Source organism: Apteryx mantelli, chromosome 1 (genome assembly GCF_036417845.1).
Source record: "Apteryx mantelli isolate bAptMan1 chromosome 1, bAptMan1.hap1, whole genome shotgun sequence".
NCBI classification, from domain to species: Eukaryota; Metazoa; Chordata; class Aves; order Apterygiformes; family Apterygidae; genus Apteryx; species Apteryx mantelli.
The window spans coordinates 60,152,849-60,165,605 of NC_089978.1; the positions used below are offsets into that span (position 1 = coordinate 60,152,849).

Here is a 12,757-nt window from a genome sequence, read left to right on the forward strand (position 1 = left end):
AAAGAGGGTACACAAAACATCTGATGACAGCACCAGGAGGAAGTGGTGAGTGATAGCTGTGGAAGACTCCCTCCTGCAGGGGATGGAGACCCCTATCTGCCATTCTGATCTGCTGTCTAAGGCAGTTAGGTGCTTGCCAGGGACTCAGATCCAGGATATTGTGGAGAGACTGCTGAGGCTTGTCCAGCCCTTGGACATTACCCCTGCTACTCTTCCATCTGGGCACCAATGATGTGGGCACCAATGATAAAGCCAGGGGAGACTTGAAGTTTATCGAGCATGACTACATGGCTCTGGGGGTGAAGGTCAAGGGCATGTGAGCCCAGCTGATTTTCTCCTCAATCCTACCTGTGAAGGGGAAAGGGTTCGAGGAGGAATGGGCCAACAATTGTTTGCATAGCTAGGGATTTGATTTTTATGACCATGAGACCATCTTTCAGGATCAAGGACTGCTAGGAAGAGACAGGATCCAATGACCATGGCAAAATGACCAAAAGCAACTTTGCCAACACACTGGCCAACCTGGTGAAAATAACTTTAAGCTAGGAACAACAGGGGAGGGAGATGATGACCCGCAGTCAAATAATGAAGTGGTGGACCAGGCTAGCAAGCAAAGGGAGCAGGATGATGGGAACAAGCAAAACAGAGCTGAAGGGGCCCCAACTCAAGCTTATGCACACAAATAAGGAAGCACGAAGAAGAAAGCAAGCTCTAAGGCAGAAACCCTCTTACCTTTTCTGGGAAATTAGCATGACTGAGTGCCCCTCAAGTCCCTGAGCACTAATGCATGCAGGATGGGGAACAAGCAGGAGGAATTAGAGGTCTGCATTCAGTTGCAGGACACCTCTACAGGGTGGAAAAATGGGCTGACGGGAATCTCAAACTTCAAATGGAAATGCAAAGTCCTGCCCATGGGGAGGAATAACCCCATGCACCAAGACAGGCTGGGGACTGACCTGCTGGAAAGTGGTTTTGCAGAGAAGGACCTGGGGGTCCTGGTGGACAGCAAATTGAACATGAGCCAGCATGCACCCTTGTGGCAAAGAAGACCAGCAGCTTCCTGGGCTGTATTAGGAAGAGCGTTGCCAGAAGGTCAAGGGAGGCAATCCTTCCTCTCTACTCAGCTCTCTCTCTACTCTACTCTCTACTGGTGAGACCACATCTGAAGTGCTGTGTCCAGTTCTGGGCTCCCCAATATAAGACACAAGTACAGTAGAGAGAGTCCAGTGAAGAATGATTAAAGCCACAAAGATGATTAAAGGACAGGAGCATCTAACACATGAGGAAAGGCTGAGAGAGCTGAGACTGTTTAGCCTGGAGAAGGCTTGTTGAGGGGGTGGAAGGGGGAAATCTTATGAATGTGTACAAATAATTCCTGATGGAAGGGAGTAAAGAAGACTGAGTCAGACTCCTCTTAGTGGTACTCAGTGAAAGGACAAGAGGCTGTGAGCCCAAACTGAAATACAGGAATTTTGTTTAAATGCAAGAAAAAAAGTTGTTTAACTGTAATGGTGGTCAAACAGTGGAACAGGTTGCCCAGGCAGGTTGTGGAGAGTCCCCATCCTTGGAGATACCTAAAACCTGACTGGATACAGTCCTGAGCAACCTGCTCTAGTTGATTCTGCTTTGCGTAGGGCGGTGGACCACATGCTCTCCATGGGTCCCTTCCAATTTCAACTGTTCTGTAATACACTATTTCTACCACACCAAGAATTATTTTTATTGCCAAAGATTAAAATGGAATAAGAAAGGGAATAAAATCAACCTAGTGTTACAGTAGGAAAATAGAGACAAAAGAAGTTCCTAGAAAGGCAAAAAGTTCCTCACAATATTTATTCAGATTATGTCCAACGAGAATTTAATTCACAGAACTCTTAACTCAAAGCAACACTATAGATTGAAATTGTAAGTACAGTTAAATGGAAATACTGTTTTTTAGTGTCAGAAGCATTTAACAAAAATAATTCTAAGAGTTAAACTAATTAACTGGTTACAACTCTCCAGGTCACATTCTGTGCTAATTCACCAAGGCTTATGCGTTGGTACAGCCAGTAGTCAAACATGCTTGAAATTTTGTTTCAACTATAGTGCCTTAAACTTTCAGTACTCAATCTTCTCTTAGTAAGGACTAGTTTAACTGAAACATGTTATCAATTAGCCTAATCTTACAAACTGATAGGAAGAAAGAGTAGCCCAGAGTATTTTAGCAATTACGCACAGGAACAAGTGACGTAGTGTATCCATTATTTCTTTCTGATAGGACCAAGCAGTATTTAACATCAGCAAGAATAACACTATTTCATATTTATTTTCAGCTATACAACAAAAACAGTGCACAAACACATGAATCTCTTTTCAAAACAGGCACTGTTGCTGTACATTGTTCCTTTATTTTAAATTAACTTACACAAAGACCAGCCAACAGAAATCTAGCAGACAAGTTGATACAAGCCATTTTCTCAAGTACCAAGAGGTATTCAAGCCTAAAAGCCAGACAAATGTAAACAGCTAGTGTGCTTGATGTCACCATTCTTCACACAGCATTCTATTTTAGGAGGAGCACTAAAAAGGTTTTCCTATATCATCATTAACAATCTCTCAAAAAGGATTTTTAACCCATTCACCTCAACATAGACAAATATTAAGCAGCTTTAATTTTTACTTTTACCTCCACAGAGCTAGTTGCACAAGCAGTAACGTTAGCAATATATTTTAATCAGTTAAAATGCATAAAATCAGTTCATTTAGACCTCTCACAGAGCCTGGACTATCGAAGTGAAATAAAAACAACAACAACAACAACACAAAAACAAAAACATATGCTTAAAAAAAATTTTTTCAAAACATCAGGAACAACTACTTCCAGGAAAGGGAAGCCTCAGTTCTTGCTTCCCAGCACCTTCCTTTCCTCTGAAGTCAGTACCAGTTTTGCTTTCAGGGAGAGATATACACACATACACACCATATACGAATAACTGATAAAATACACAGCACAGCTTCCTGTAGTTGATGAGAAACTGAGATATGACAGCAACAGAATGCAGAAGATAAATTGCTCAATTTTACTCAATTGTATCAAGTCCTACCTACATTTTCTAAGGGCTGGCCATTAACCCAAAAGGACAAAATATATTAAGTACTTGGATTTATAGTCTGGGATTTTTATACAAACAAGAAAAAAAGAAATGAACAACATATAAATGGAAGCAGCCCAACCACAAGGAAATGTTGACAATTAGCAGATACAAGGAAATGCTGACAATTAGCAGATTGAAGATATTTAATGGAGCGGCTAATTCTTCAAGCAAAGTAAGCACTAATCAGTTTTAAATTTAAAAAAAAAAAAAAAGCTTTAACATTTGAACCAAAGGGAACTAACTTCCACTTTTATTTATACATAATAATATAAATCCAGCTTAGCTAGGATAGCCACCTTATACTTATCATAAAGAGCAACAACCAATTTAATGAAGGGTGCCAAGACTAGTGTGAAAGAATTTGTCTGTACTATCAAGGCCTAAGACTAAGATCCAGTTAATTCACTGGTAATTCATCAAAGATCAAAAAAGCCAACAGTGATTGTTCCCTCCTTTTATTCTTAAAACACACATATTCCACATTCCTCATTTTCTATCTTAAATACTGTAATTACTCATTTAGGACATATACTACCATAATCAAATTGTTCTTTCTGAGGAAGAAATGCAACCAGTGGAAAAAATTAACAATAAATTAACTATCATAATAAGGAATGACATGGATCTCCAAAATATGTTTCCAAATTCCCAGTGAACTAATATCATTTCTTGAGCCTAAAGTCCCCCACAAAAGTCACAAGTTAAAGCTATAATACTTTTGATTCAGAAAGCTACTTAATTTACAGTGTTAAGAATTTAACGCCAAAATTAATAGTTAACCAACTATTAACTGGCCTGCTTTTTATGAGTCTTCAGAAAGAACGTATCCCAATTAAATAAACTGAATTTCTAAATAACTTCTCAAGCTCTTCATTTTTTTTAAATGCAATGTAGCTGAAAACTTTCATAACCTGTAACTGACTTCTTCTTCCATCCATCCATCATAGTTTTTTAAAGTAAATCGCTGCAATTGAAAAATCTGTTCAAGCCTTGAGCACAGAACTAAAACAAATGAATATTATTAGCAGATTGCACAGTTGCAAAACCAAAATTATATTTTAGACACCAAGAAGGTAAAAACAATTAAGAAAAAGAGTACCAAACAGCACTTCTTGGAAAAATGTCTTTCACTCATTCCCACTTGCTAAAAAGACCACTTATCTACAAATACTGTAAAAATCACCTTTAATATGCTAAGTTATTCTTTACTCCCAGAAAGTAGTGACTCTGTGCAAATTCCCACCACCAGGATGAATGGCCCAATAAATAACAGTAATCAGAAGCATTTATATATGATGTTGCATTAACACTAATTGAGGAAAAGAAGGAAAAAAAGAATGAGTTTTAGGATCTACAGCACTCCCAGAATTAGAGGGGAGATCCTTGACTCATCCTTTCATTTGACAAGAAAATCCAAATGCTTGTTTCTTAAGAAGCTGCCTAACAGCACTACTAAAAATAGAATACAAGAGTACAAGCATTCCCAGAATTTTCCTGTTTCAAGCATCAGTTTCTATACAGTTACATGGTAGAAGGCTATTAATTTTATACTAATATACAAACAACACACAGAACAGCATGATGCCTCTGCAACATAAACATTTAATTATTCTCAGATCTGTTCTTGTTCACTAAGAGGGAACGACTCCATGCATAGATACTTCCAGTAAACAAAGGATTAGAATATGAAGGCCATTCCACTACAAAAAGACTGTCTATTCAATACATCTCTTCAAAAGTAAACTACATTTATCTGATTTTAGACCTAAGCATCCTAAGCACATGAGTTTGGTTTCAGATAATATACCAAAGCTTAAAATACACTTTAAGAAAAACATACGGATTCTACCAGCAACAACTAACTTGGAAATGCCATCATCACCTTGTACTGATGATGGCGCAAAGCTCAATTAGGCACAAAACCCAAATGCATCAGCTTAAGAGAGTTTTCATCTTTGTGAAAATAAAATTGCTACATTCACAGTTAAATTTCTCTGTACCAAAAAAATGGAATATGGAATCTGAAGACCATCATAAAAATAGTCTTTCCCTATAGGGAAGGGAGAGCATTTTAATGATGGGTTAGAAAATCCCAGAATAACACTGTTCTGGGACTGTTCTCATGGAGCACAGAGTCATTTTATTATTTATTTTTTCTTTTTATGAGAAGAAGAAATAAAAATATTTTATTTATAGCAGTTTTCCTTCTGCATCTAAAATTCAGTACATTAAAGTGATGCTTCCCAATGTATCATCTCTGTTATTCATTATCAGGTCCATACATATGGAATCATTAACAGATCCCCTAATCAATATATGTACACAGATGAACTCAAAGCCCTCAATTTTAAGAGTTTGCAAGTAAAATAGGTTTTGATTAAATAGGTGCATCCATGACCACTTTTATCCACGCACAATTACAGTTAATAAAACAGGGCTCCACCAATGCAGGTAGGTATATCGGAACAAAAGTAATCACTGGATCAAATCATTATGGGATGCAGTATTCGATATTAGATGCCGTGTTGACTTTATTTATTAGTATTTGGTACTTCACCCCCAAGACAGGTAGCATGAAAAGGATTTAAATAAAATTTAAAATGTAGCCAATTTCCTATCTCAGAAACACAGAAAAAAAACACTGCGTAAAAGTCACTGCCAAAGGCTTATATACCACTCATAACACAAGCCCCAATATTTAAATACATGTACTTCATTCTTTATCACTCTTTTTGTCTCTCCAGGAACAACGATGACAGTTGATTAAAAGGGCATCTACCTGAAAATTAAACTGGGACCTTGTCACGACATTTGACTAGCCTGACTGGTCTATGAGGATTCCTGAAAGATACACCTGCCACAAGCTGTATCTGCTTACCTGCTGAGAAAGTCCACCTGACAAAAACACTTTTTTCCTGTTCAGAGGCTGTTGACACTATCAGTGAGACAACAATAAGACAGAAGAGTGAATACTGACATTACTCATGTGCTAACTGACAACAACAACCAACTATCTTAGATGTGACTGACACCGGAGCAGAGATCCAAAACTGGATTTTATAAGCTCATCTTTCCAAAACAAGAGTAACTTTTCTTACCTCATGGGTCACTAGAAAAACTTCTATATAAACATATAAAATTAATTATAAGCCTGGAAAGCATGCCTAAAATGGATAGCTCCAAAATCACAGAAGAGCTGAAAGAACCTAACACAGAGATTCAGGAAAAAGAGGATTCACTATTGTCCTTATTCCCAAAGATGTCCTAATAAATCCTTCAGCTATTCACCAGGTGATAAGGTTAATCCAAAAAAGTGACAGACTGAATATCTCAAAGTGCTCCCCAAAGACAGAGCAGTCTGTATATTAGAGTTAGTTACCAGCTATTCTCGTCATAATGGAGAAGATCCTACAAAGGCAGCAGAAAAAAAAAGAACAAAGGCTAAAGTTCAAGAAAGCAAAAGCACTACTCCTGTCATTTTAACTGTACAGTCTCTGAATTAACACCACTAAGAGTTAATAACGTTATCAAAATTGAAGCTTCACCTTGCAAAAATGACTTCCTTGAAAGTTAAGTAAATCACACCACCAAGAAACCATTCACAGAAGTGCATCCAGAGGAAAACAACTCTAACACATCTACAGATGCTTAATAGCAAGATTTTGGGGATGTAAGAGAAACAAAAGTTCAGTATCCACATATTTCGTAGAAGTTGCTATAGCTGATTTACCAGTATGAGCAGTTCCAGTGCTCGTAAGAATTGACTTCTCCAGAACAACTCCAGACTTCTATTGCATTGTCCTGACATAGCGTTTTACCTGCAGAGCCAGAGATGCCAACTTTGTTTTCACAAAGATGAAAACTCTTCTGCCCTTGCACCCAAGGACTAAGCTTGTAATACACCACAGATTCTTGACATTTCCCCTATCATCCTGGATATTTTAGAACAGATCAGCCATGATCTCAACAGTCCAAGGAACTGCCAAATAATTAAGTGCTCAAAGTTACTGCACAGTATTTATTAAACTATAACTTAAACAGTAAGCACAAACTTTCAAAAAATAGAATCAGGGAGAAGTAATCTACACACATGCTGCAGATGAGACAGATGAAAGGCAGCAGAGGCTACGTGACCTTTTTAGTATCTTTGAATGAACCACCCAATGATTGCAACTACCAAAGACAGAAGAAAAACACACAGAGCTCACACACAAGACAGTTACAACAGCTTCTTCTAAGGAGAGTATCTTATAATAAGGAAGATAGTAATATACATGATATGCAAGAACAAAAAACAGACACACTAGACTAGAACAAAGGTCTAGGCCAGTACACTGTCTCCTACAGTGGACAAAAACAAACAACTAGAGAAGAGTATAAGAACAGGCAAGTAAATAGCAGTACTCCCCAAAATACTCTTCCAGCAAGTTTAACAGCCCTCAGTGGATTTCTTTTTCATGAATTTGTCAAGTTGTTGCTTAAATCTAGTCAAACTATTAACATTTCTTGCAGCAAGATGGTGTGAATTTCAATTCTTTTTCACATTTTGGATGAAGAACCACTCCTGACACCTGCTAGCTTTATTTGATGCCTCTTAGCTCTTGTACTGGAAGAGACAAAGAAGAATGAATAAACTGCCACATAAACATTATTATTGTTACCAAAAAGAGAAAGGAAGGAAGATAAAGAGAGAAAAAAAAGTTTATCACATACAAGAAGTTTTGGCTTAAAGACGATGGAATTCAAAAAGCACCTTAGGAATTTTAAGAAGCTGACATATGGGCACACCTGAAAACACAAGTAAACCCTTCCAGAAAATATTTTTTCTGAAAAGAGTAGGGTTTGGGGCATTTGGGGGTTTGGCTTTTTTCTCTTTAGGGGAGGGAAACAGGAAAAATAAAGGAACACAAAAGAATCACTTCTAGCCTGTAGTTCTGTAGTCCCTCAGTATCAGTGTTCATTATGCCACAGAAGCACATCTGAAAATCCTTTTCACCTCTATTACAGAAGCACTTAGAAGCATCAGTCATATCTAGATCCTATCCAACTGTGGCACCTTACTGCCTGAACACAACTAACTACCAAAAGGAAAAACCTCCTGTGGCTTTTCTCACTTCTCTGGTATCTAAAGTTGGTGGAGGCATCTATCTTCCCTCAAAAGGAATTTAAAGTAGTCTTATTATTATTACCATAATATACAGCTCATATTTAAAATAAGCTAATAAAATCTATTCCTCACAGCTGGGTAAAAATGCCCAACTGCTTTTCTAGTTCTAAAACTTCAGGAAAAGAAAAGTGCAAACAAATCAAATGTGGCTTAACCCAAAAATCTTTTTAAGTTGGTGAAAGGGAGGGAAAAGACATTTAATCACTACTAATTTTAGCATTTTATTGTTGAAGATTACATTGAAACTGGCTGCTGCCACGTATTTGACAGTTTGATGTACTATGGTACTGTGTTCTGCAGCTTCACTCCTTAAGCTTTCCTCTGCCAGCCTATGTTTCCTGAGCTTTTTGGTCCAATACACCCTAATAAGCTTCAAAATATATTACAGTTCACTAAGTACCCTTACCATAAACTTAGATAATATTTTGTTATTTAGAATGGCTCCATACAGAAGCTATAGAAGCTTACCATGGTCTTGAACTGCAGGTCAGTCCAAAAAAACACTTTTATAGGTCATACACACTTTTTCCTGAGCCAGCCTTACAGAAATCTCATGCATTTCAGACAAACAAGCATTTTTCACAGGTCAGTGGTGAAGCATAAAGACAGAAGACAACATACGTTCAGTTTAGTAATGATACACCTTCATGCCACACGCTCAAACTCCTTTCTACACATACAAAGCCATTAAAACAAGGACAGTATATACTTTGAGTCCAAACTTATTTGCATGGATAAAAATTTAAGTCAAAATCCAACTCTCTTTCAATTCAGGTTGAAACATGCCCATTTCACAGCAGACAGTGAATCTCAGGTTTTGACAGCCTTCCAGAACCATCCTACATTTCCCCCAAAGTTTTTCATTCCTTTGGCTTACTCTATACCTACTCACTTTTTATGCATTGCCCTTTAAGCACTGATCAGATAGTTGTTCAGAGAGAAATACATTAATCCTTCATTCCTCTGTTCTATTTATGCACTACTCTGCTCAGGTCAAACAGCGTAACAAAGCATTGTCCCAGCATGTGATTTTTTTGGGGGTCAAGAAGTTACTCTTGTTTACTCTAGGATACTGATTGCCCTCTTACATAAGTACGGCAAAAACACATCAGAGAAAGTTGTATAACTTGTCACTGACATTGCTTACAGCATTTGTTGCAAAATCCGGTAGGTGGTGAGGAGGGATCACAGTACAGAAAGAAAAGACAGTCCTGTGATTTAGGCAATTTAAGTACATTCTAGAGAAATGAGTTCTATTCCTCTCTCTGCTACATAATGAAAAGTCACAAACCATAAACTTTGCTTTATTTAAGTAGATGTGACAAATTATATGTACCTTACCGTACACAGTTTGAGCACTTATCTGCAAATAAAGTTAAAGAGAATCACGTACTGAAAACCAGGCACTATAAAATAGCTATATACTCTGGCAGAGTGGGAACGGATCTAGACATTTTGAACTGGGCAAGAAAATTAACAAGTAGTTTTCACATTACCAACCTTAAACTTTATGCATCTACCTATCCGTAGGTTTTGGGTTTTTTTACATAGTTGTTAGTGTTCATAAACACTCAATAACTCACTCATAATAATACAGTAAAAATTCATGAGAAAAATAATACTGTACTGAATAAAAAAGATTTGAAGTAAACCCCCAAATTATATGGATTAACAAAAAAACATGGAATATCTATCCATTTAGTACAGCTAACAGTATTACAAATTAAATAATAAATAATAAGCCAAGAAAACCCAGGTCTTTTGAGAGATCATGCAATCACATGTGTAAGCACTGCATGCAAACTTCTCTCTGTTCCCCAGCATCTCCAGATCCAACTTTTTTAACTCAAAAATATTACAGATTCTGTTTGTTAAAAAAAGTAGTATGATTGGTTCTAAAATATTTCAAAGTCTAAAAAAAGGCAACATTAATCTAGCCCTACCCATAGCAACAAAATGTTACTTCTCTATCTTTGGAGATCAGCAAACTGCTTGTGTTTGGAAGGTGAACTTGAACACTCAACATAGTGACAAATACACACACTTAGAAGTTCAGAGCGAGGGCCTACGTACTTACATGGCATCCAGTACTATATGCCTGAGCACTGGCATAACCATTCAACATGTTACTGAAGTTTCTCAAGAAACACATTTTTCTCATTGCTTCTATGATTCAAACTTTAGAACATTTAAATCGTTTATCTTCCATTTAATTTCTGCTTTTTAAAATGTCCATATCTTTCAAATAATACATAAAGGGTGATTTTAAGGATATTTTCAGATTAATAGCTTTACAGCATACAGAGAAGCTGAGAACTCTCCAGGGTAGAAGAAAAAGTAGAGTGAGAGTACAAAGAATCTGAAGAGGAAAAAGATACTATGCAGATGGCAATATACATCATTTCAAACTGACTCTTAACTATTACTTGTCCATTTTCCCCTCAGTTTGTGTGAAATACAGTAGTTATTTTGAACAACACACAAATGTAACATTTTAAATTCAAATCCTCAGGCTATGCAAGGATAGAAGATTCATGAATTAGAATTTGATTCATGGGAAAACGATCTGAAGTAAATCAATATTTAAATCAAATCAAGCACAAAAACTTCTAACCCAGAAAATAATTTGAGAAAAACTCTATGCCCCATTCACAAGTGTTTCTTTGGGGGACTGGGGGGAGGGCTGTGCACGGGGAAGTGTCCAATAATATGTGGAAAACATTACAATAACACGCAAATACCAATGACCTTAAGGTTCTTCTGGCAGTAGTTTGTTATTGTATTTGGACAAAAAAAAAAAAAAGGAAGAAAAGCCAGTGTAATCACCAGAAAACCACACCAGTTATTAAAAAAATACAGTTACAACACAAAAACAGCAAATCCCATTGTATAACAGCTACAGCTAACCAACTCTCACAGCTACACACAGACGCCAAATACAATCTCCAAACATCCACCTCAGACAGCACCCCCACTAGCCGGCACTACAGAGATGGGCACTGCAGCGTGTGCTGAAGGTCAACATTCCCGGGCCCCGCTTTTACGTACGGAGGGCATGTTTTTCCTAGCCACGTCAAAATAACGACAAGTTTCATTTCATGAATTAAAACACCGAGGCAGAACTACTGGCCGGGGGGGGGGGGGGGGACACACGACAAGTATCCCTCTCCTCCGCACACTTCCATCAAAACAGCGGCTATTAAGGAATGAGAAAGGGAGGGATTCACCAAGCAGAGAGACCTTGTTATGCACTATGTGAAGTGCTGACAGCACATTTTGTTTCCAGGGGTTACGAGATCCGGCTCCTCCCCGCCATCTCCCCCCCCCAAGACCGAGTCAGAGTGAAGCGGCAGTTTTTCCCCTAGCCTTGTCCCTCTGGCCTGAGGGCACCCCCTCACCGCCACGCACCGCACCCGCCCGCCCTTCCCCCAACCCCGCACCCCGCTTCACCCCCTTCCTCCCCCGCTTCCCGCCCCACCGAGCCCCGCCGGTCCTTGGCGGACAACACGGGAAGGGATATAGGGATGGGGCCCCGGCTCCCCTCCCCCACTCCTCGCCGTGGGTGCGTGTCCGTGCCTGCCCTTGGGTGGGGGAGGGGAGTCCCCCCCCAACGCCCGCGGGGCAGAGTGGGGGAGGGGGCGGCGGTTGGTCCTCACCTGCATCCCCGGCAGGCCCGTCTGCACGGGGGAGTGAGCCATGGCGGCGGCGACAGGCAGTGGGGGGAGTCGGGTCTCCTCAGGCGGCTCCAGGGGACGGGGCTGAGCTCATCACACACACGCACTCCTCCTCCTCTTTCTTCTTCTCCTCTCCCTTCCCCCGCGCGAGCGGCGCCTGTGCGCGGGCGGGCGGGCGGTGGGAAAGGGGCTGTCCCAAGCCCGGGCTCTTCTGACCCCGTCACGGATGCAACGGCGGCCTCCTCATCCCTCCTCCGCCTCCTCCTCCTCCTCCTCCTCACCGCGCCGCGCGCGCAGAGCGGCCGTTACTGCTCTGGCGGCGCGGAACCCCGCCACGACACGATGACAAACCAGGGGAGGGGGAGAGGGCCGAGCGGGGAACGCCAGGGCGCGCGCGCCCGCCCCGCCTCCCCGCCGCGGCTACCTGCACGCGCCGCCCCTCCCGCCGCCGCCCCGCGCCCAACGGAACCAACGGAACTAACGGCCGCGGGCGGGGGCCGCGAGGGGGCGACGCGCCCGGAGGCCTGGCGCGCATCAGCGCGGCGTAGCGAGAGCCGCCGCCGCCCCGTGCCTGAGTCCCGCCAGCAGCTACGCCGCTCCCTGCCCTCATGCGGGAATACGAGCCGTCGGCCTTCCCCCCTACACACCCTCCCGAGGTGGAGTTGCATCATCTTCGGGGCTAAAAGCGCCGGCTGCCGCCGGAAGGGCAGCGCCGGCTCGCCGGCTTCATACCGTGGCGCCGTACCTGTGCCGCGGCCTTTTGGGTTTGCGGTTTGTTT

General features: G+C 40.8%; 1 protein-coding gene across 1 annotated transcript in view; it reads right to left on the reverse strand.

Annotated features, from left to right (window-relative positions):
- STK24 (serine/threonine kinase 24) overlaps positions 1-12,311 on the reverse strand; it is a 64,443-nt gene extending 52,132 nt beyond the window's left edge. Inside the window, exon 1 of the mRNA XM_067293567.1 lies at positions 11,961-12,311. Within this exon, the coding sequence (XP_067149668.1) occupies positions 11,961-12,002 (42 nt within the window). The 5' untranslated portion in view covers positions 12,003-12,311. The remainder of the gene's footprint in view (positions 1-11,960) is intronic.
- Between the last annotated feature and the right edge of the window lie 446 nt (positions 12,312-12,757).